The following is a 25,411-nucleotide window of genomic DNA, read 5'->3' on the forward strand; positions in this document are numbered from 1 at the left end:
TTTAACAATTTACTCTTTTTATTATATAATAATCATTAATGGTTTTATTTACATACTCCGTATTATTATATTAATAATATAATTATGATAAAAAGAATAAAATATTTGAAAATGTACATTGAAACTAATCCTAAAAATTTTAAGCTAAAATCCTAGAATATTTTGCATGTACACACACATACATATACATATACATACGTACATGCATATATATGATCCACACATGTATATTTATGAATGCTTAAAAAAATCAAAACGTTGTGATTATTAAAAATAAAAGCAAATATAAATTCAAATAACTTTATAGATATACTTTGTATACGCTTAAATTCAAAATCATCAACATTACAAAGTTTAATTCATGACAAGACAACGTACAATAGTGAACTTACTCACTCAATTAAAAAAATAAAAAAAAAATAAAAAAATAAAAAAAAATTAAAAAATGATTAAAATTAAAACCTTCTACTCTGTCAAAAATAGAAGAAATTCTACTCATATGAGTAATAATTTCAAATAAAAGCTAGCAATTTAAAATAAGTAAACTTGGGTAAAGTGAACACATCCTTATAAATTTCAAATGAAAGAGTATATATCGCTATGCAATTTCTAGTAATTTTTACCAGCACATACAAATAGGTTTAGTGAGCTACTCCAATTATTGATTGTGTGATTGTGTCCATTATCGTTTCCACTTCTTACTTTTAAGGATTATGAGTAATATAATATTACTAATAACGCAGTTTTTTCAATATAGTTCTATATATATTCTTTCACCTTACACAATCATTGTCTATATTAACATAGATCAATGTATATATTACTAAATAGTTTTCATAATTGTTTAATTTCCACTTCATCGAGTCCATTCAATTCTAACAAATACACGGGTATTTTAAACTGTTGGATATGCGCAAATTATAACAATTTCAATTCTATTGATCGAATATTTCAAAATAGAATACATTACATGACTATTATTGATTCTATGGTCGAGGTAATTAACTTAAATAATATAACATAATATCACTAATGTTATAGGTCATCAATTCGAGAAAGTAAACAAAAATGAAGAATTATATATTGCCCTAGCCCCATGCTACCCTATAAATACAAAGATTGAACCAACCAAGGATAAGAAATAGATCCAGTATTAAAGAAAGAAAAAAAAAAGGTACAGAAAATCTCCTTAGAAAATTTTGAGCTATGAAATTAATTGCTTCACATGCTCTAAGTTTGTTTCTGAAGTTTAAAGTTGCAGGAAACTACATTCTAATTGGTCGGATTTTATTGATAATAGAAGCAGCTGTGACATCAACTACACTACATACATATATTTCTGAGTATTGGTAATATTAATATATAAAAAACATAATAATGCTTATATACCAAAGTCGCCAACTCTTGCCTCGTTGTTTTTCATCAATATCATGATTCATGGATGACATATTATGTTTTCAGGACCACATTAGATTTTAAACATTATACAATTACTCTCTTCATTTTATAATAAACGATTTCAAATTTAGGTTTTGTGAATGTTATTATGTGAAATGTCATTAAGTTAACTTCAGTATATAGGCCCTGTTTATATTTACTGAACTGAACTGAGTGGAGCTGAACTGAACTGAACTAAACTGAATGAGAGAAGGAAATTAAGAGCTGAACTGAACTGAACTAATCGGAGCTGAACTAAACTGAACTGAACTGATTGGAGCTGCACTGAACTGAAATTAAGCTGAAGTAAACAGGTCCTTAACAATTTATAGATATCGATAGGGGTGTCAAAACTTACCCAACCCGAAAGGTATAACTGAAACCGAACTGTTTTGAACTAGTTGAACCCAAAAAGTTTTCATCCAAATCCGACCTGGAATCAACCCGAAGTTTTACCCAGAAATTTACGATCCAAACCCAACTTGGTATATATCGACTCATTATTTATCCAAAACCAATAAAACCCGACAATTCAAGACCTGGATTCGACCTAACCCGAAACGAAATCTACCCAAAACCATTTATATCCGAAAAATACTTCATTTTACTTGACCTTTTTTTTTACCCAATTCAAAACTACCTGCAACCATACTAACCTGACCCAAAACTTATGAGTTAATTAGTTAACGATTTTTTTTATTTTATTGGAGACCGTGGGATTTTGAATATAAAGTTTAGTTTATGGGGGTTATGTTTAATTGTTAGTAAAAGAGAGAAATTCTACTAATAATTAAAAATGGGGTTGATAAAAGTGAAAGATACGGAGTAATAAAATACTTGTATAGAAAATAGCTTTATAATGAATTTAAAATTACATATTTGATTTGAACTGATATCTAACCGAATTCGAAATGACCCGATTCAAAGTCTATAAAATCCATTTTGATCCAAATAAACCCAATTAAACCCAACTAAATAAACCCGTCATTACCTGACCCATCGTGGATCAACCCAAGCTCCATCTAGGTATCCGATATCGATTTGACACCTTTAGATATCAATAATGTAAATAATGTGCATTGACGTACAGGTTTATTTAGTCAAACTGTGTTATTTATTCTTTTATATATATTGCTTATGGCTTATGCTTATTAATGACATACTTGGTATTAATTGTTTATGGAACTATTTTTAATGATAATTAGAGTCTTATGAGTGTTATGACATGCACAAGTGCAAAACTCTATCCATCTAAAGCATTAACAATAAGAAAAGCGAGGGGATAATTGTCTTTTGCATTTATGCAAAGAATTAAAATTGACAAATGTATTTGGATATAATTAAGGGGTTAAAATCTTAAAAGTTTTAAAGTATGAAGAGATGATGAAGACTAATGATAGATATTGATATATATTTGAAGGAATTATGTCTTCGATAAGTGCAATTACTAGATATATCAAGGATCACTATTATGGAGATAATAAGTTCATTCTATAGGGTCGTCAATATCTGGTGCTAGATATGATAATTGATCTTTGGGTTAGTTAAATAGCCCAAAACCTTCTAGAATGGATCCTATGAGGTCACACAACAAGGGTATTGGGTTAAACAAGTAAGAGGCCCATTAATGGGCCTCATGAGATTATGACATACCATGTAGAGTGTTGGGCTAGAGTAGTGTGTTTAGGATAAGGGTTTTGGGCTTTTGACATGGGCTCTTATTTAGAGATGTGATATATAAATAAGATCCATGCCTAGGGTTGCAAGTAAGAAGTAACAATCAACATACGGTAGATTGTGAAAGAAGCAACCAAGTCCCAAAAACCCTAAACACTCTCCTTACTCACGGCTCTCCCCTCTCCCCTTCACGTTCGTACGTGCGGTGCCCCTTATGGTGGCTCGTGGTGTTCGTCGTGGTTGTTCGTGGTTAGCTCGTGTCTCTCTTCTCCGTTGAAGGTTGATTGAAGCGTTCAGTCACGACTAACTAGCATTAGTGGAGGTTTAACTTGTGCCCGTGGACCAAGTAGAGGAATCACGCTTGGGGTTCTTTATCTCCCATTGTTCTTGCTCGATCGCACGTGGAATCACGCTTCAAAGGTACAATTATGTGTTCTTTATGTGTTATGCAAAGATCCTTGGTTTAGGTGCTTTATGAATATGATTCATGATTATTTCCGCTACGTAGTACCTATAAACCCCTACAATATTCAAAAAGTATATTATACTATTTGACACATATGGCATGGCCTTGTCTATCAATTAGCAAAGAATGAAATAGTTAAAACTCTGTAGACAACTAACAATAAATTAAGTGATTTTATGTTAATTTTTTTAATGACAAAAATGAAACAAAATATTGCAGAGTCAAGTTCTAAGGAATGGTGGATGCTTAGGGTGTTATAGGCGCATAATAAATAACCCTAGGAGACAAACAAGTAAGGTAGTTCAGTTTACAACAAATTAAATTGAAACTAAGAATGATATGATATGTAACTGATGACTTATTTAATTTGTTCGATTTTGATTCTATTTATATAAACAATTTGAGATGGAGATTATATTCGCTACAATAATATTCTTGAGAAACAATCCATTTTAGTCATAATAGCAGTCCTTTGGTCAGTTTGATTGGAGTTTAGTGTATTTCATTTTTTCAAAGCAGTTATTTTGGGTTAATAAGGTTAGATATTACTATGTCTATGTGGTCCACCAAACACCAACATAAATCGATTATAGAATCACGTAAAATCTAAAAAATGAAAACAACAATTAATTAATCCTGTCTATGTACTATGTGTCAAATTAACAATATTATTTAGACTATATGTTTTCATTCAAAAGTACACAAACATTTATAGTAATTAGTAAGTCATCAGCAACTACTTACAACTTTACATGGTGTTGCTTATTTCATATCTCTAGGGTGTTCTTAATCACGTGAATTTATGTTCACAATTACTAATCAATTCGTATTTTGTCCTTTAATGCTTAATTATATTTAGAATATTGAATTAAAATTTGATTGGTCACATTTTTGGAGACCAAAAATATTGTACAGTGACATAAACGTACAAACTCTTTCACATAGAGCATCAAATTTTGCAATTAAGCTGCAAAATCTGCTATTATTCTCCAAGTTTGTGTATGAGTGTATGACCAATCCAAGTATCTAACCACCAATATTCGGACCAATGCGAACAAATTGCGTTTACCGATAAATATGATTGTGTTTTTTGCTTCATACCGAAGATCTGTCAGTACAAAATTTGTTCATTTTTTAATCAAAGAAGGCTACAAATTAAAAACAATAATACTCGTAATAGAACAAGAATATAGAAATATACGTATCTGTAAATCTGAAATTGTCATACTTCGTTTAGCATGATTATGAAACATGACTAAAAATTTGCTAATTGAACTAAGAAATTTATGATTGTATGACATATCTAAGTTTAGATTCATTTAGGGCGATTTTCTGAGTAAGACACGTATATATTATGTGTGGTCTCACAACCTCATTAAATAAAACAGATGTATCTGCAGTGGGTAAAGTTAACAACGAACCTCACATGTCACACATATCTGTTCGATAGTAAGTTAACACTTTTTGTTTACTACTCCCTCCGTTTTTTTATATGCATCACTTTGACTATTGCACTATTCACATACCATGGTTGACTTAATTTTTTCACCTCTAAAAAATAAATAAATGTTATTATATAATATATCATTAGATTTGTCATAATGTCTAGTTTCATAATATAATTTGATTACAATTTTTACTAATGCACAATTAAAGATATTAATGGTCAAAGTAACGTCTCAACAAATATGCCGATCAAACTGATGCATATGAAAAAAACAGAGGGGGTATGTTCTATCATAAATGTAAGAGGAAACGAGAATTCAAACCCAAAATTAGACCCAAGAAATCGTGGGAGTTACCAATTCACCAAGTAAGCATTATACATTGAAAAATATAAAATTAGAAATTGACACTTATTCCCACCGATATAGTAAAATGAGAAAAATAAAGAGTGACATTTACAAGTTATTAAATTATTTTAGTCTTTATTTTAGGGATATAATAAGAGGAGTAATCTATCTAATAAAATTCCCTATATATGTTTTTTTTTTCATCTACATACTTTGAGTTTAACATCCTAATTATATGTAATTGCATTGTCACGGAGTAGTATTATTATAAAAAGTTAAAATATGAAACCAAACGCTAGAAATCCCAAATGAAGGTTTTTCTTATGTAGAAATCACCAACATTAATAAAAATAGAAATTATGTGAATAATATAAAGACTATAGACATATACATATATATACAAAATGTGTAACTAAATATGTTTCAAAAAAAAAAAAAAAAAATGTGTAACTTAATATGTTTCAACAAAAAAAAAAGAAACAAAAAATGTGTAACTTAATAGAAAGCTTGCATTTAAGGAACCTCAGGCCGTTATTGAATCAACTAATGAAGGTAGTATCAAGTAATCTAACCGTACAAAAATCATAGAATATGTCAATGCAAAAGTACAAGAAATAATTAACTCCAACTAACTAATTACTTTTCTTTTCAACAAGAAAAAAAAATTAATAGATCATTGACTAGAATAATCTCCAAATCCTTGCTTAATCAAATACATGATTAAAAAATTAATTATAACAATAATAATTATATTAATATTAATAATTAATTATGAAGAGGGTAGCCTCAATTTTTGAGAAACTATCCATTCATTCCAATAAAATTTAATTTTTTTCCTTGAAAAAAAAAAAAAAAAAACCCAAATAATTATTCATGATTATTACCTTGCAAATCAGACATAGCAATAACCCCAAGTTTTTGAAGATTAAGCTTAACAACAGTATCAACAAACATCTTGGTATCTTCAGCAGTATTACCTTCTGGAATATCAACAATATACGATTCCAAAACAATTGTATAAACTTTCTTATCATCTTCAACAAACTCATTCACTGAGGTAACAGATTTGTAGTTACGAAGGCGGTGTTGTCCACCCACGACACGAAAGCTAAGCACGCGGTGTTGATCATCCAGAAGCTCGAGGCGTTCGGTGCTGGTGGAAGCGGGAAGGCCGGAAACGACGCTAACTTCACGTACACTACCAACGGAGGAGCCGTCACCCGAGGTCAAACGGCAGCTTTTGATGAAGTGCTTGTATCGTTCGGGGTTGTCGAAACGACGGACATAGGGCCAGATGATGTCGGCGGGGGCGTCGATGCGTTGAGTGATGAGGGAGGTGGTGGTGTTGGGGGGTGTAGGGTGGAAGGTGTGGTAGGTTTGGATGAGGGGTTGAAGGGTGGTGTATTCTTGTTGGGTTAGCCCTTGGGGTGGTGAGGGTGGTGCTTGGGTGCTCATGAGAAAGAGTGGGTGAGAGCACACGTGGGGTTGGAGGAGGGAAGAAATTGAAAGGGAGAAAAAAAATGTTGGGAGTTTGAAAAATGGAAGAAGTTGTGAGTTTTTAAAAAGGGTTTTTATGTTGTTTGGATTGAATGGTTCTTAATATGTTTGACTTATATAAGTCTACATCTTGAATTGGTTGCTACTTGTAAAGTTGTTATCTTACAACAAAGACAAAGAGTCTTATATATATTGGAGTATTTTATTATATATCGGAAAACGGTTTGTAAACTGGTTGATACAATTCGGTGTATATGCAGTGTGATTTTAATTAATCGATAGGCTAACTCATTCTTATGTTTTTGGCTGATAATTGAATATAATTATATGAGTCAATGTACATAATATGATGTACATTATTGACTGTAATTATGATTTACATTCTAAGAATGATGTACATTATTGGCTGTGTGTAATCATGATTTACACTCAAAGAATGATGTACATTATTATGTATAATAATGTACATCCATCATTATTGGTTGTAATAAAACAAAAGTAAAAAAAGGTCGTTAAAAATAAAGATTATTTATTCGCGCATCTCACAATTAATGTTGTTGATTTGTTAAGAGATTATGTATGTCAATAATTTTGTAATTGTTTTAGGAGTTAACAATATTTTTTTATTAAGACGATTGCTGATCGAATTTGCAATGTAAACTTGCAACTAATTATAATTAATAGAGGTAGTATCAAAGTCATTTAAATAATCTAAAATTATGTGCCGCGCTTAAAGTGTAACACTTAAATAAAAATGGAGAAAGTAATTACAGAGTAATATTTTCGCAATCCATACTATATAAAGAAGCACTCATACCGTGATGCGCAAATGTAATTTTAAAAATGGAAAATATTAAAAGCAAAGCTGCATATAAAAAGATTAAAAGTTTAGAAGAACAACAATGAAAAACTAGCTTACTTACATCGATCAACTCATATTTTTGTCATAAACTCCCAAACATATACCTAAAGGCTGAATAGGTCATTACCCTTTAATTTATTTATTTTTTCATACTATTTAGTTTGATTTTATAATTTCTGTCAAAAAAAAAAAAATCGATTTTATAACACAATGTGAATACTTAATGGTCAACAATCTCTACATGAATCGAATTTTATTACATACAAAAGACAAATATAATGCTTGAACGCTAAATTAAATATAGAAGTAATTCTAATTAGGGTTCATTTTGGGCTTAATTAATATGCCTATTAGTAGGAGCCTAAGAGTTTAGACCATATTAATATTCTAATATGGCTAAATTAGGAATATATGGCTTGATTAGTGAGCTTATAGTGGACCACATCGTTACCAATGAGGAAAGTGTCAATCCAGCTTGATAATGATGAATTATCATTCATAATTAAATATTAGTATCTTCGTCATTCTTAATCTAAGCCACAAGAAAAGGCTTTTATTAATGTTTGCTTGTTCTATGGGCCTTAATTCTATTTTAAAATTTATAAATCATAATCAAAAGTACGTGACGCTTTGCTAAAATGCTAATTACTGGTTGTTTTAATTAGGTCAAAGTAAAAGTAACTAGCTCTTTACATGATTCAAAAGATGATAAGAATATACTAACTTAGATCCTACTAGAAGTAGTAGCCTGGATTGAATTGTTCTGAATGACATCAAATAAACTAGTTTTGTTCACAGTTATTAATGATATTCGTATAGACGTCATTTATACTCGATCTGTTTTACTTTAAGATCCTCGATAAAATCTGTCACTTTTTCTTTCTTTATATATATATATATATAATACAGTAATAGACTAATAGTAATGCTTTTTTTTTTTTTTTTTTTTTTTTTTTTTTGACAACAAGGTAAGTAATTGCTTAAGTATGAATACAATGGTTAGTTTAAGGACTTTGCAAGCTAGCAATTTGGTTTTTATTTTTTGTTTTTGTTTTTGTTTTTGTTTGTGACAACAAAGTAAGTAATTTCTTTAGCATTGGAACCATCTCTCCTCTTCTTCCAATGTAGGACATTTACAGTTGAGCTACAATGGGTTTCAACAGCTATAAACTTAGCATTGGAAAGGCAAAATAATAATCAACTTGTAATTTGGTGACTCAACAAAACTACAAGCTTTATAAAGAAAAAAAATTAAAATATTTCATGCAAGCTAAAACTATTGTATTTTAAACCCAAAAATAGGAGTATGGTTTTAAAATATTGTAATAACTTGTAAATTGATGCGACAAGACATGCAAACAAGCTACACTACTAGCAAAATTCTAATTACATTAAAAATAATATAAATTAAAAATTAAAAAAAAAAAAAAAAAAAAGTGATTTGAGTATTGCATACAAACTACAAAGGTGTTATTGCATGCCTACCATATCATTGGAAGACTTTTGTAGCTTAAAAGCATTGGAGATCTAATGTGATAAGCCAAGCCGCCATATACCTTAGCTCGTAGCTTGCTTTGCCATTAAGGATGACCTAAGATTATTTGTAAAGTAGTTGGTTCCATTATAAGTCATATTATGGAGTCATGTTACGTTATTTTGGAAGCTAATAAAACCGTTCATCAATGCAATTGGTTCTAACTTCATGACTCTAATACTCGAGTATATATGGAGTATAATATATGCTATAAATTCGCATGCTAATTAAAATAAGAATCGAACATTGTAGTAGCATATGCTTTTACATTTGGTCATGTCTTAAGATTAAAATATGAAAAAACACAAGCTTCTAGGCTCTTAGTCTTAGCTCACTAACCGTTGAATTGAAGCAATTAGTGAGATCAGATCATATATTATGGCCCAATCGTATGGATAGCTTTGAGAATTGTTGACTATCTTAACGTAAAGCCATAAAGGTCCTCTTTTTTTTTTTTTTATCTAAAAAATATAATCTAGTAAATCTTCCTCTCTAAATGGTACGAAGGATAAGTATATTTATAGACTTGTATAATTTTTGAAAGGAATCATCGAATTATTATGCACTTCAGAGAAAAGTTTCTTACGGAGTAATTTTTTTTGGAAAGCTTGAAAATGTTAATGACCTTTGTATTACAGGGAAAACATATATAAAAAAAAAAAAACAAATATTCATCTGATTACCCTATCTCGGGAGGGGAAAAAAAAATCAAAATCCAAATTACAAGAAATGAAAGAAATTCCTAGTCCCAAAATCTACAATTGGGAAGAATTGATTGTGTACCTTAAAATTATAAGTTGAATTTTAAATCAACTACAGTTACTACACCGAGCCCTAAATATGTATTATTGATAAATACTGTTTGTTCTAGAACAAAAATGACAACCAAAAAAATACTCAAGTTGCATCACTAAAAAGTAAAGACCAAAAATATAAATATTGTGGCATAATACGGGAAGAGAAAGCTCCTATATAATGAAAAGGAAAAGGGTGAAAAGGAGCTGCATGCTAGCTGCAAAGTTACGTAGATCTTGTGAAAATCTTAACAAACTTAACTTTATTTTAGTTATTTCCCCCATACCTCCCCACCACACTTTGTCGTTCGCCCCTTCCTTGCTTATTAGTATGACTATAATGTGATGTACATGTATACTACTCAATTATTCAAGTTTATATGATATATGCGATTATTGGACTAAGGTTGACGAGTAGTTTTTTTGTGTTTACAAAAAGAAGTAAAAAAAAATAAAAAAATAAAAAATAAAAAAATCTTCTTAAAGAGGTGACATGATGACATCTAAAAACACTTTTCAAAACTTATGTTAGCCGCTTCTTTGTGATTGTATGATATAGAAACTATATATTTTACGGTTTTACCTATGTTGGTCACTTGGACATTAACTCATTTTATTTATGTATAGTTACATACAATATAATTCTGTGGTCAACACAATCAAGCTAATAAGTCAAGCAAAACTAGGAAGGATATATATAATCAAGCTAATAAAAAATCAAATCTTATTGTCCTTATGAAACCAATCCCATGACATATATATCATAATCATATTATGTCTAATGTTACCCTAACTAAGTTAAAAGCTACCCGAATTTGATAAGAAAAAAATAAAAAAGAAAAAAAAACTACCCTAAATTTGTATGATGTATGCTAACAATGGTGTACTCAAAAGGTTTTGGTCCTAACTTCTCAAACCCTTATATGAAAGTTGTAGCAAGAAACTAAGGTTGTTCGGGCTTGCAATTAAAGGTAATTCGGATGCCTATGTTACGTTTGGTAAGGTTGACTCTATTCCAAACTTAAGTCATGCTAAATTATAGTATTCATATAAGGATCTTGCTAACGAGCGCTCCGGGGCGTTAGTTAAGGAATAATTTTATTGGTTGAAAGAGTATTTAGTTAGGAATGTATGACAAAATCACGCGTCGTTTGGTATACATAATGTTAGTTTTACACTAATATTTCCACTTTTAATTCTCTTATCAAACGCTCCGAGGACACTCATTAGCTTTTCCCTTCTGCTTTTATTGGGATTGATTTTGAATCAGATTAGTTGGGTCAGTTATTGACACCACCATTTGCGATGTGTTGCAGGCTCCTTGTTAGTTGTTATGCCTTGGGATGCGCTAGGAATGCAGACCAGAAAGAAGATATGGATTATGGACTTATGGTGCTGCTAGTAGATTATCAATTTATCATTATTGGGCTTTGAAAAGCTGAGTAAAGTCTTGGGCTAAGCTAGATGATCTAAAGCTTCTGGGCTTTTGTAGGGTGGAAAAATGCTTCGGGTCTGCTACGGAATACATTAATATGATTCCAGCTTTTCATTTGGGTAGATTTATGTCGGGGGCGCAAGAAAAAATTTGGCCGGAGGAAATATGGGCTACGTGGGCCTTCTGCTCAACATAGGCGAAGATATCAAAATATATATATATTTTTTTTGAATAGCAAAAATATTTCATTAATTAAAACTCATACGACATCTACAATAGAGATTCGATGTTAACAAACACATAAGATATTGAATCAAATAGAATTTTCCTTCATAAAAACTACGATCGTCGAGTAGATCTTGCACTGCGGAGCATCTCCCGCTTATATCGCTGAAAATTACAGCCTTGTTGTAGAGACAATCTAACGATCCTTTGTAGCCGTGAGGATGTTTTCCTTCTGATTCATCTGTCCGTATTCGAAAACTTGATAACTTTTTCACCAACGAAATAATTTCACGACAATCCATTAGATCTGCTACCATGGATTCAAACCTAAGAAATTTCTCCCTCGAAAAGAGGAGATAAACCTTGTCTTTCGAAGGAGGTCGAAAAATCCTTGTCTTTCGAAGGAGATCGGAAACCCTTTCTTTCGAGGGAGAAAAGTTCCTCCCAAAAGGAGGAAGCATTATTAAAAACCTAAAAAAAACAATAAAGAAACAAGGATTGAGGCTTTCCACCGATTAAAATCGATGGAAGCCCCTTCAAAATTCAACAATGGAGGCTAGGGTTTGGAGAGAGAAAGGAGGAGAGAGAGGAGAGAGAATTTATAGTTCAACGTATTATTTCAAGATATCAAAATATACTGTACATTTTCTTTTGGAAAATTTATAAATTACCACCTAAAAAGGAATCTGTTTTGAAATTACCACCCGTTAAAAATTTTATTTTAAATTATCATCCCATAATTTAAAAAATATTCAGATTACCACCTTTTTAGAAAATCCGGTAGAATTTTGTTTGAGGGTCCCACCCAATTGCTAGTAATGACTACTTTGATTCTTTTTACTGTCACCCTCCCCGATTTTTTTTTGTTTAAAAAGTTTCAAACTTCAATTTACAATTTGTTCCCCAATTTCAACCAAATTTTCTCAAATTTCGCCTGTTAGTGTTTGAAGAATTTATCCTCACAAGTGCAGACACTCAATTCGCAACCAAAGTATGAATCCAAATGTTTAATTTAGGGTTTTTCGCCAACAAAATTGGGGTAAATGGTTATATTTAGGAATTAGAGTTCTTGGGGCAATAGAACTGGGCGTATTTATAGTTAGGGTTCTTGGGACAATTGAATTGGGCAAGTACAATACATCATTCAATTTGCAGGTAAAACAAAAGTTAGAGTTTTGATTTAACACTTTAGGGATAGTTGCAAATTTGACTAAAATTAAAGGAAGAAAGAGGGAAAAGATTGATGATGTTTGAACAAATTAATTGAAGGAATTGATGAGGGAAGTTCTTTTTTGAGTTTAATTTAATACAACAGTGAGAGGGTTAGATCGAGGGGAAGGAAGAAAAATAAGGAGGGAAGTTGATTAGGTGGGGCCTTCAAACGAAAATTCCACCGGATATTCTAAAAAGGTAATAATCTGAATATTTTTTTAATTTAAGGGTGGTAATTTAAAATAAAAATTTTAGCGGGTGGTAATTTCAAAACAGGTCCTTTTTTGGGTGGTAATTTACAAATTAACCTTTTTTTTTTCCTCATAATCTTAGGATTTATTTTCTTCACCTTAAATAAGGTATCTGGTCAAAATAACTATTATTCCTTTTGTGGAGGATCTGATTTGAATGGAGGATTGTCCACAGGAAGTGTTATCGTCGTAATATCAGGCAAAGTTTTAAAATAATCCGCCTTTGTTCGTTTGTAAAAAAAGATATAATATCTAGACAAAACATTTTAAGATTTGATCTGGTCTAGTCGGAAAGTTTCTGCTCTGATCTAAATCAATCTTATTCTTCTTGTCATTGTTTAATAAGTTTATTTATGTGTCATTCATAATTCTTCTTGTCATTGTTTAATAAGTTTCTGCTTTGATCTGGTCTAGTCTGAAAGTTTATTTATTTGTGTGGTCTAACTCTGATTGCTCTTGTCTAAATTTGTCTGATGTGAACAAAAATTTAAACTAAGTTAATAAAATAAGTTGAAGAGAACAAGTCCTTTAGTGTAAGTGTCCTATCAAATAAAGAGATTTACAAAGCATTTAAAGGGGTGGTTAAACGACATCCATATTTTAGCAAGTAATGTCCACATTTTAAAGTTGAATGGATGAACATATCCTCACGTGTATTTCATGCTTTTCAACCCTAACTCTATCTAAAATTCTCACCTCCCAACAAACCACCACTGGTTGAGAGTAAGGTTATTGTTAGAGTTAAAGTCGTAATTTTTTAATTTTTGGGTGGAGGCCAAAAGCCTAGGATTTTTTAATATCCCAAAAGGTTTCCTATTTTTGCGGTTAGTGTTTTTACCACAATACTATATTGTTGGAAAACTCTACGAGTATACTTTTTAATCGGATTAGAATCATGTCAAAACCATTTCTAGATCTTAAGATATAATCGAGATATTGCAAAGGTTTTGGTTTTGGACTGACTTTAGTATTTTGATCATATTTCCTTCGTTTAATTTAATCAAAATTATCATATATCATTGGAATGATAATTTCGAGGGATATCCATCCATGTAACATTTGCATAAATTCTATGAAGCACGAAAATTAGATTTGTTAAGATTTGTGGATATCACATCAGTTATTGTTATGTTTCATAATATCTTTAGTTGAATTTCAATTGAGATTTTTATCAATGCATGCCCTCGTAGAATAACTACCTAAAAAAGCAGTGTTCAATTATAAAACATGACATTATATCATATCATATTAACCCTAAACACTAAACCCTAACCCTAACTCTAAACCCTAAGCCCGAACACTAAACCCTAGCTGAACACTGCAAAGCCCAGTAGCCCACACCAAGCGATGTAAAATAGTGTTTAGTTTGAATTTTGTTTACTCAACATTTTCTACACTATATTAGTATTGTATTTAATTTAACATTGTAAGTTAAGGTTGATGAATTGTATTGCAATATTTCACATAAGCTTGTATTATTTACATAATCAACTAGATTATACATATACACCAAAAAATTAACAGTGTCAATATAATACATGATTTGGAGAGATAATTAGGTGATGTATAGCAAGAAATTATGTCAAGAGTTATTATTCTCGATCTAAATATATGATGTTGATTTCTTTTTTTGATTTAGTAAAAATGTTAACAAGTTTTACTTTTAATAATTATATATCATTTTGATTAGTTAGGAATCGAATGTGCTTTGGTAACAATATAAATAATGCATGGTAGTAGGAAAAATAATGGCTAATTAAAATAATATTGGGGAGAATGTTCGACTAACAAAATTGAAAAATAAATATCAAAGAAAGTTTGAAAAATGCCAAATGTGATGACGAGATAACTCCAATTGAGAATTATGCATATAGTTAGGTCCACAAACATGGCTTTGGAGCTTCCATACTAAAACCAATTGACAATAGTAGGAGTTACTCCTCTACCTTATAAAATGGAACCACCTCTCCTCTTTCTCCAATGTGGAACCCTCACAAGTGATACACATTGGGTACCAACACCATCAAAGTATTAAAATAAACAGGACAAAATAGTAAGTCATTAAGGGGACTTTTAGACCTCTTCCGTTTAACATAACACAGTACAGTAGTACAGTATATCAAAGATAGATTCGATCAAATAGACAAATAACGAACACACAAAATCAACTAATCATAAATATCCTGCCAGAGCAGTGTATACAATATAATACATGGTATAATATCCTGCCAGGGTATTGGGTAAGATTAACAACAAAAAAGTGATCCAAAACTGGATAGTATGACCTAAAGTGTCACGATCCTTCGCTCGAAAGGATCACGAACAGAGCTTTTGTAACGTCCTTTTATTCTTATAATACATTGTTCTCTCACACATATTTTGTATAATATAATAATTCATTTCTCTTACATATATGTATACATCATCTTCTCGATTAAGGTGGAAATTTGTGTAGCACTTACGACACTGCATATTACTGTTGTAGAGTTGCAGCAGTAAGAGCAACAGTAATCGGCCGCAAAACATTAGGAGCTGCACACCTGTAACAGTAGCAATAGCAATGTATGCTAATGCCAGCGGACATTAGTGTTATTAACAGGAACACCCACGGTCCCCAGTTCTTCAGCAATTCATCCTTATCAACCGTACTACTCGTAGTATTTTGAATGCCCGCAACAGCAACAGGGGGCAATGGGATGTTGCCTAAATCACCCGACTGTATATATTTTTTATATATCAACATTTTTGTACCATTGGGTCTTGCCATCAGCACCTTTCGGCCTGTTTTCAGGAGAAAGGAAATAACGACATGGATTAACAATAACGACTGATCTAATTTACTCGTATTCTATGTCTTAAAACCGTGCAAAAGCAAAACAGAGTCGAGCACTCCATTTTGTGACAAAAGGTAGTAAACAGGAAGATTATTTTTTTTAAAATGTGAAAAATGAGGGAAATTTTTTTTTGTTGTCGACCATTTATAAACCTAAGGGCTCGTTTGACATCGCTGTGGTTTTTTTGTTTTTTAAAAGTATATTATATATGTCACATATTGAATCAATAATTATTTAGGCTTATTAAATTATGATGATTTTATAAACTGACAAAAAAAAATATGGAAACATCTTTTTCTTGTTTCTAATTTTTAGTTTTTAGTTTTTAAAAAAAAGAAAACTGGAAACCAAAAATGATGCCAAATAAGTCCTAAGATAACGAAAAATTGTTTAAGGGATATTTTAAAATCAAGCGTTTTTCTAAAATTATGATTTACAATCCTAAATTGAGCATATATATTAGTTATATAAAGAGTTAATCAATGTAAATAATGCTTAATTTGAAAAATTATCTCAGTTTGAAAAATTCCCTAAATTTATTTGGAATAAGCCCTAAATGAAGAACAACAAATTATAATTGGCAAATATTATTATTGACTTAGTTATGTTTGTGTGAGCTTGAATTTTGTTATCGACTACTAAATGCTTTTCTCTAATCTAATTTTAATTTACATTGAAAAAAAAATCGTTCAACATGAGAATCCAGGAAGAAGAAGGCATGATGACGTCATGTATGAGGGCTTGGGAAATTTTCTTGTTTTTAAAAATAGTCGGTGGTAAAATACACAAAAAAAAAAAAAAATGTAAGTGGTAATTTCTAAAACGACAATAATAGTAGGTGGTTATTTTCAAAAAATCCTAAAAACGAATGAAGTATGTCTCAACAGAAGCTAGATCATGAATTTATGATGAGAAAAAATAATTAGGAGATTAGGAGATGCTTGTAAAAATGGAAAAATTGGGAGTTTACCAGGTTGACCTGAACTACTACAAGTAGTAGAATTTGAGGTCAAGCTGCTGTATTCACCCTTTCCGGGCGTCACCTGCATTCCGGAAGCAAAATACAGTGTCCCGAAACTGATTACCAAGAGAAAGAGAAAAATCGTCATTGAAATCACCATATTTAGCCTTGTTTAATCTTGTACGTACGCAGAGAAAGATTTTAGGAAAGAGAAAGAAATTAAAGAACGAGGTAGATTGAGATGTGGGAGAAGCTTTATTTTTATAGACAAAAAGTATGGTAAATTATTAAATTATTAATGTACATCATAGTTAAGCATAATCTATGTCACGTATTACGAGTACGTAATTCTACTCCTTTATGTTGGGGGATTGAAAAAGTCGATACGATCAGAATTATATATTTATATATACACCGATAAATCCATGGATGGTTTTAGTTGGTGTGTGATTAAGAAGATTTTATATGTATGTATTTCAATTGGTATGCTATCCCTACCTTATAAAAAGTGGGAGAATACTCTTATAAATAGTGCATGGACATTTATATCCCTAAAAATATTAAAATGTTCTTTTACTTATTTACCCCTATTGAATTCAAAAGCCTTAAAATTGTGAAGAATTAGAAAGATAATCGCTTGCCCCCTCATTAATCGCAATTGGGAATATATAATCAATACAACTCCTAGTCCTCGTATCACAAGATAACGTAGGATCTTAGGTAATTAACTAAAATAGAATAAAGATAAACATATGGAAATAAATCTAAATATTCTAAATATATGATAATATCTCAATACCCCCCCTCAAGTTGGAGCGCTTGGATCGTAAGTGCCCAACTTGGAAAGAAGGTAATCAAACTGTGCTTTCCCAAGTGCCTTTGTAAATATATCCGCAAGCTGTGAAGTAGTCGGAACATGAGATGTAGATATCCACCCCTCGGAAATTGCATCACGAACAAAATGACAATCAATCTCAATATGCTTTGTTCGTTCATGAAAAACCGGATTCTTTGCAATGTGCAGAGCCGCTTCATTATCACAAAATAACTTAATCGCCCTTGGATGTTGGACTCCAAGACTCGACAATAGAGCCTTCACCCATTTTAGCTCTTTAGAGCACGAAGACATGGACCTATACTCGGCCTCCGAAGAAGAGAAAGAAACAGTCGGTTGCTTCTTAGTTTTCCATGAAATAGGAGATTTTCCAAGAAAAACTAGCCAACCAGATAAAGAACGACGAGTCAATGGGCAAGCAGCCCAATCTGAATCACACCAACCTTGCAGATTTAAATCACAATCAGAGCTCAACAAAATACCTTGACCGGGAGTCCCTTTCAAGTAACAAACCACCCTCATTGCAGCATCCCAATGTTCACTACGAGGTTGCTGCATAAACTGAGACAAAATATGAACTGAATACGCCAAATCAGGTCGTGTAACAGTAAGATAAATCAGACGACCAACAAGCCGTCTATAAGACTCTGGATCAGAAAGAAAATCACCAGTTGCCAACCCCAACTTGTGATTTTGCTCCATGGGAAAACCACTAGGCTTCGCGCCTAGTAAACCTGTCTCAGAAATAATATCCAGAGTATATTTCCGTTGACATAAGAATAAACCTGCAGAGCTACGAGCCACTTCGATCCCCAAAAAATATTTTAAAGAACCTAGATCCTTCATCTTAAAACAGTCACTCAAATATGCCTTAAAAACATTCAATGCAGCGGAATCGTTCCCAGAAATAATCAAATCATCAACATACACTAAAACTGTAATCTGAGTATCACGAGTAGTATGAGTGAATAAAGAATAATCAGAGTAAGATTGTTTGAAACCATACTGTTTTAAGGCTGTGGTGAGTTTAGCAAACAAACATCGAGGTGCTTGCTTTAAACCATAGAGTGACTTCTGCAAACCAAAGAGGGATCGGAACACTGAAAACCGGGTGGTAATTTCATGTAGACTTCTTCATCCAAGTCACCATGAAGAAATGCATTGTGAACGTCCATTTGATGGATTTCCCAATTCTTGGCGGCCGCAATAGCAAGAACAGTGCGAACCGTCGTCATTTTAACAACCGGAGCAAAAGTCTCATCATAATCAACGCCTTCTTTCTGATGGTTCCCATATACCACCAAACGAGATTTAAGGCGCTCAACTTCACCATTGGCAAGAAACTTGGTCTTATAGACCCATTGACTCCCTAGAGCCTTTTTACCTGGAGGAAGAGGCTCCAAAGTCCAAGTACCATTGTTCTCTAAAGCTTGAATTTCTTCATTCATGGATTTACGCCACCCTTCATGTTGCATAGCTTCCACAACAAGAAAAGGGCCGTTTTGCGACGGAAATAATTCGTCGCAAACTGGCAAAATTCCGTCGCAAAGTGACTTTGCGACGGATTTCCGTCACAGGCATGGCGTCGCTCGAACTTTCGTAGCAAACAGTCCTTTTGTGACGGAATATCCGTCGCAAAACGAATTGCGACGGATTTTGCGACGGAAAGGTAGTTGTAGCTGAAAACAACATTTGCGACGAAAATTCCGTAGCAAGAGGAATCATTTTGCGACGGAATATTCCGTCACAAATTTTGCGACGGAATGTATTTCCGTCGCAAAATGGATTCTTTTGCGACGGAATAGTCCGTCACAAATTTTGCGACGGAATGTAATTCCGTCGCAAAATACTCCATTTTGCGACGGAATTACATTCCGTCGCAAAGTTATTGTAATTTTAATTTTTTTTTTTTTTGTATTTTGTTTTTTTTCCTGGAACCTGTATTCCTGCAATCCTGTTTAATTTTTTTGTATTTTGTTTTGTTTTCCTGGAACCTGTATTCATGCAATCCTGTTTAATAAAATACGTGCATTTAAAATAATTTCAGTCAAAAAGTCCACGCCCTAACATAATTCAAATATATACAACACGTAGCCGTAACTACCAAGTACGGTACATGATATAATTTTTTAAACTACAATGTCATCCATATACAAAAATCGAAAAATGACACCTAACTAAACACAAGCTGGCTGTCCTTGGCCTGCACCACCACCACCACCACCACCCGGGTCGTTCCTGGGGTCTCGAATCTGAGGCTGAATCGTAGAACAAGTGAAAGGAGTGGTCAATCCTGTAAATCTACTGGCTAACTCCTCTAAGAACTCCTTGTTCTTCCTCTCGATTTCAGCCATCCGTTCTGCCACTCGAGCCTCCACTCGAGCATCGAGCTGTTCCGCCACACGGCTATCGATCTGGCTCTCAATTGCTTCCACCCTCTCATTCAACTCCTTGTGGAAGTTTTCCTGCATTTGAGTTATGACCGACGGTACGTATTGGCTGGAAGAACCCGATCCTCGTCCCCTAGATGTGCCGTAGTACAAGTCAGCACCAACACCAAGACCTCTAACACGACCCTTCTTATTACGACCACCAGCCGCCTCAAAGAAAATTTCATTTTCAGACAGTTGGGAACCCTGGGTTCTTGATTCCTCCTGTCTGTGTTGGTACGCCTCCTGTAACAAACAAAGGATATACAATGCAGAAATAAAAATAAAGAATGAGAACCAATAGTTTGAGGCTTGATATAGTTCATAAGTGGCAATATAGGTTCACTAGGTCCTAAAACTAGGAAAATTGGGTGAAAATGGGGCGTTTTTGGTTCTAACTTGTCTATTTCTCACATTTGTTATCTAATGAACCTATTTTTGACCTTAATACACCTAACTAACATAGTTACTTGAGTTTGAGGCTTGAAATTGTTTATAAGTGGCAATATAGGTTCACTAGGTCCTAAAACTAGAAAAAATGGGCGAAAATGGGGCGTTTTTGGTTCTAACTTGCCTATTTCTCACATTTGTTATCAAATGAGCTTATTTTTGACCATAATACACCTAAATAACATAGTTACTTGAGTTCGAGGCTTGAAATAGTTCATAAGTGGCAATATAGGTTCACTAGGTCCTAAAACTAGGAAAATTGGGTGAAAATGGGGCGTTTTTGGTTCTAACTTGCCTATTTCTCACATTTGTTATCTAATGAACCTATTTTTGACCTTAATACACCTAACTAACATAGTTACTTGAGTTTGAGGCTTGAAATTGTTTATAAGTGGCAATATAGGTTCACTAGGTCCTAAAACTAGAAAAAATGGGCGAAAATGGGGCGTTTTTGGTTCTAACTTGCCTATTTCTCACATTTGTTATCAAATGAGCTTATTTTGACCATAATACACCTACCTAACATAGTTACTTGAGTTCGAGGCTTGAAATAGTTCATAAGTGGCAATATAGGAAACAAGTGGCTTGAAAATGGGCGAAAACTAGTTATTACCGCAATTTCCTTCGCTCTTTTGTTCGCAGGAACCTTCCCTTTCCCGGGCACCTCCTTGAAGTGTGTATGCAAGAAGAGATCAGGTGCTGATGGAAGCTTCCCTTGATTCTTTGCCGCCTTGCAATGTGAACAAGTGAACAGTATTATTAGATACAAATGTAATTAAGCACATATAAATACGTACATTCAATTTTTTATACAACAACTTACCAGCTTTTTTGCATGTTGTACCGCAGAGATGGAACCTTGAAAATGGGTCGGTTCTATTTCATTATCCATAGAGCCAGATCGTCGGTTCAATCTGTTCTGTGCTGACCTCTTCTTGTAAACGTCATCCACTTGGGGAATATCCATCATCATCTTGTGGATGTCTTTTGAGATCCAGTCTGGCTTTCTCCCTCCCATCCTTTTAGTGACGTTGTAGAACATTTGTCGCAACCGAGTTGCAGCATAAGTATCAAACGCCCTACGCACTTGCCCCTCCAAAGCAGGTGCCCAACTGTAATGTTGCTGAATATACAAAAAACTCTATTAGTTACATATTCATTTGGTTAAATTTATGACACCTATTATTTATAAGTTAAACTTATACCTTGAACAAGGTGAACCAATGTTCCTTGGTGGGACCTTCAACCTCGCTGTAGTTCTTCCAAGGAGCTTTGTAGTAGCCTTGAATTACATCAGTGACATTCCCCTTTACAGCGTCATTATCAAACCTACATGAGGTTTTAGATGACATATATCCAGGGGTCCTTACCACTCCAACCTAACCCATCCTTGGACATCTTATCTCACTAGTGAATGTATGCCTAGTTTTCAATTCTATAGAAAATCCGACAGCATATCCCTACAGTTCTCCAAGTACACGATGTAGGTAATTAAACACACCAACATATGTACCCAGAAAACATTGTAGAGAAATGAGACGCCAAGATATTCCATAGAATCAAAAACATTGCATACATTCACCACCTAAAGTGAGATTAAACGTCAAAGGACAGTCCCAACCGGGGACTATTCAAGACATACTCCTAATGTGTATGTCTTGAACGGGTATCTAGGAATAAGAAGATGCAAATGCTTTCAAATCTTAGTGAACATATATAATTAACATACATACCATAATTGTTTAATTTAAACAAGTTTAAAGCAAGTGATGAAACACATATAATTAACACACAATTACCCACATTCAAATAAACATACATACACTAACATGTATTTTTAAATTAACATATATTTTAAACTAATCTAACATATATTTTAAACTAATCTAACATATATTTTAAACTAAACTAACATACATTATAAACTAACTAACATATATTTTAAACTAAAATAACATACATTATAAACTAATCTAACATATATTTTAAACTAAACTAACATACATTAAACTAATTCTAACATTGCAATATATCTTAAAAATTAAACTAATTCTAACATTGCAATATAAATTAAACTACACTACACTAAACACAAGTAATTAAATAATAAAATTTAGTTACAAATTAAATTAAAAAACATAATTAGAAAAAGTTAGGGTTTACATTAAAATTAAATTGAAAACAAAAACAAAGGGGGATAGTGGAATACTCACCGGGATTTGAGGGTGTTGTGGCGGAAATCCGGCTGCCGGAAGGAGGGTGGTGTGGTGGCTGCACACCGCCGGCGAACGGAGGGGCGTGAGTGGGCTTGAACGGAGGGGGTGGCGTGGGTGGGCGTGAGTGCGCGTGAGTGGGAGTGAACGGAGGGGGTGGGCGTTAGTAGGTGTGAGTGGCCGGATTCCGGTCGTTCCGGTGGCGACAGCGGCGGTGAAGTGGCCGGATTTTCTTTCTCTCTCTACGCTTTCCTCTATCTCTCTCTACGCTTTCCTCTTTCTGTTCTTCGTTTTCTTTTTCTCTCTCCTTCAGCGAAACTTCAGTTTTTTTTAAAAAAATTTAAAAACTTTTTGCGACGGAATTTCCGTCGCAGAATCCGTCGCAAAATGTTTTTTTTTAATTTTTTTTTTAATATTGTTTTGCGACGATTATTTCCGTCGCAAACAAACTTTTGCGAGGGAATAAATTCCGTCGCAAACTTTGCGACGGAATTTCCGTCGCAAAAGTTTGTTTCCGTCGCAAAGTTGCGACGGAATTTATTCCCTCGCAAATTAACCCTTTTTGCGACGGATTTGTAGTCCGTTGCAAGGTTTCCGTCGCAAAATGACCTATTTCTTGTAGTGTTCTTTGAAAGATGTCGGATCTTTAGTTTGAACAACAGCTGAAATAAACTTCCGATAATTCACAGAAAATTTGTCACAATGTATATAGTGTGCTAAAGGATAAGGAGTACCTGAAGACTGATTGGAAGACGGAGACGGACTATTGGCAAAAACCGAGTGAGTAACAAAATCACGAAGCAAAACAGACCGGTATTTTTCTCGAAATTCGCGCCCCATATCGGACTGTTGGGCTACGGGAGATGTGGTGCTAGTGGCGGGCTGCTGTGGGTCACTGCGCTGCTGCTCTATGGCGGGTTGCTGTGGTGACTCAGCTAGCAGCTGCTGCTGCTCAGCAGCGTTGGCAGTGGCCGCTGGCTGCTGTCCAGCCACCTCGGCAGCAGGCTGTTGCTGTTCAGCGTTGGCAGTGGCCTGCTGCTGCTCCGGGGTAGGGGACTCCGCAGCCTCCCTGCGGCCAGCAGCATTATGCCGCAAGGGGGTTGCGGAGTGGGCTGTCTCGTGAGTGTCACAAGCTTCAACGTGCTCAAAAATTTCCAAAAAATCATTATGAACATCTTCCCCCATATCATGCATACTCACATCAATATTGATATCATCCGGACATCCAAACGGAAAAATTTCTTCCACAAATTTAACATCACGAGACACAAAAAATTCTTTTGTTTCAAGATCATACAACCTCCACCCCTTTTTCCCAAACGGATACCCCAAAAATACACACTTTCGACTCCGACTAGCAAACTTATCCCCCTTAGTCTTTTGGTTATGAGCAAAACACAAACAACCGAAGGTACGAATAGCATCAAAGGAAAGGGGTTTATTGAAGAGTATTTCAAATGGAGTTTTGTTTTGGAGAAGGGGTGTTGGAGTTCGGTTTATTAAGTGTGCAGCGGCCAAAACACATTCACCCCAAAAATAAATAGGCAATTTAGCTTGGAATCTCAAGGCTCTCCCGACATTAAGAATATGTTTGTGTTTTCGTTCTACTCTTCCATTTTGTTGAGGGGTTCCCACACAAGAGGTTTGGAAAATTATGCCAGTTGCAATAAAAAAATCAATCAAGCAATTAAATTCGGTTCCATTATCACTTTGAACAATTTTAATTGTTTGATTGAATTGCCTTTCAACCATAGCAACAAAAGCCATAAACATCTGAAAAACTTCGGTTTTATCAATCAATAAATAAATCCAAACAGCTCTAGAATAATCATCAACAATAGTTAAAAAATAACGAGCCCCACATGACGAAACGTGTCTATATGGACCCCATAAATCACAATGTATTTTCTCAAAAATTCTAGAAGATTTATTTTCACTCAAGGGAAATTTGTCTCTATGATGTTTAGCACGAAAACATACTTCACAACTTTTATCTAAGCTACTTTTATTATTGCTAATATGCGGAAGTAACTTAACCACTTTTTCCGAAGGATGACCCATTCTTCTATGCCAAAGCTCCAAATCTGATGTTGCCTCAACCACAGACACCCGTTGCACCACATTCGGTTTGCCATAGAAATAATATAGTCCGTCCCTTCTAAGTCCCGTTCCAATCAGCTGCTTCAGTCGGTCCTGTATAGCACACATATATGAGTAATTAGACAACAACATTTAATTGATCACTAAGTTGAGTTACATAAAGCAAATTGCAATTAAGATTTGGCACATAAAGAACTCCAGTAACGGTAATTTGATCAGATAACTTGACCGATCCTTCCAAAGTAGCAAGAACGCAGTCACCATTCGGCAACCCAACGGGACATTCAATATAACGAGTGTCAAATAACCAAGAATAATTTCCGGTAACGTGATGAGTCGCTCCGGTATCAATAATCCAACAAGAATCATCAAACTTACCATGTAGGCAATTTTCGGGAATAGTTGT

General features: G+C 33.6%; 2 protein-coding genes and 1 pseudogene across 2 annotated transcripts; all 3 read right to left on the reverse strand.

The window, feature by feature from the left end:
- Positions 1-6,105: 6,105 nt before the first annotated feature.
- On the reverse strand, positions 6,106-7,010 carry LOC145595004 (abscisic acid receptor PYL2 pseudogene; annotated as a pseudogene).
- Positions 7,011-15,323: 8,313 nt separating this feature from the next.
- Positions 15,324-17,203, reverse strand: LOC145596187 (uncharacterized). Its single transcript, XM_081652614.1, has 2 exons — positions 16,988-17,203; positions 15,324-15,964 (listed from the first exon to the last, which is right to left on the reverse strand). The coding sequence occupies exons 1-2, from the start codon at positions 17,136-17,138 to the stop codon at positions 15,657-15,659; spliced, it is 459 nt and encodes a 152-aa protein (XP_081508740.1). The 5' UTR covers positions 17,139-17,203; the 3' UTR covers positions 15,324-15,656.
- Positions 17,204-19,990: 2,787 nt separating this feature from the next.
- Positions 19,991-22,044, reverse strand: LOC145593959 (uncharacterized). The gene is made up of 4 exons (XM_081650314.1): positions 21,898-22,044; positions 21,516-21,815; positions 21,306-21,422; positions 19,991-20,488 (listed from the first exon to the last, which is right to left on the reverse strand). The coding sequence occupies exons 1-4, from the start codon at positions 22,042-22,044 to the stop codon at positions 19,991-19,993; spliced, it is 1,062 nt and encodes a 353-aa protein (XP_081506440.1).
- Between the last annotated feature and the right edge of the window lie 3,367 nt (positions 22,045-25,411).

Source organism: Chenopodium album, chromosome 19 (assembly GCF_948465745.1).
Source record: "Chenopodium album chromosome 19, dcCheAlbu1.1, whole genome shotgun sequence".
Taxonomy (NCBI): domain Eukaryota; kingdom Viridiplantae; phylum Streptophyta; class Magnoliopsida; order Caryophyllales; family Amaranthaceae; genus Chenopodium; species Chenopodium album.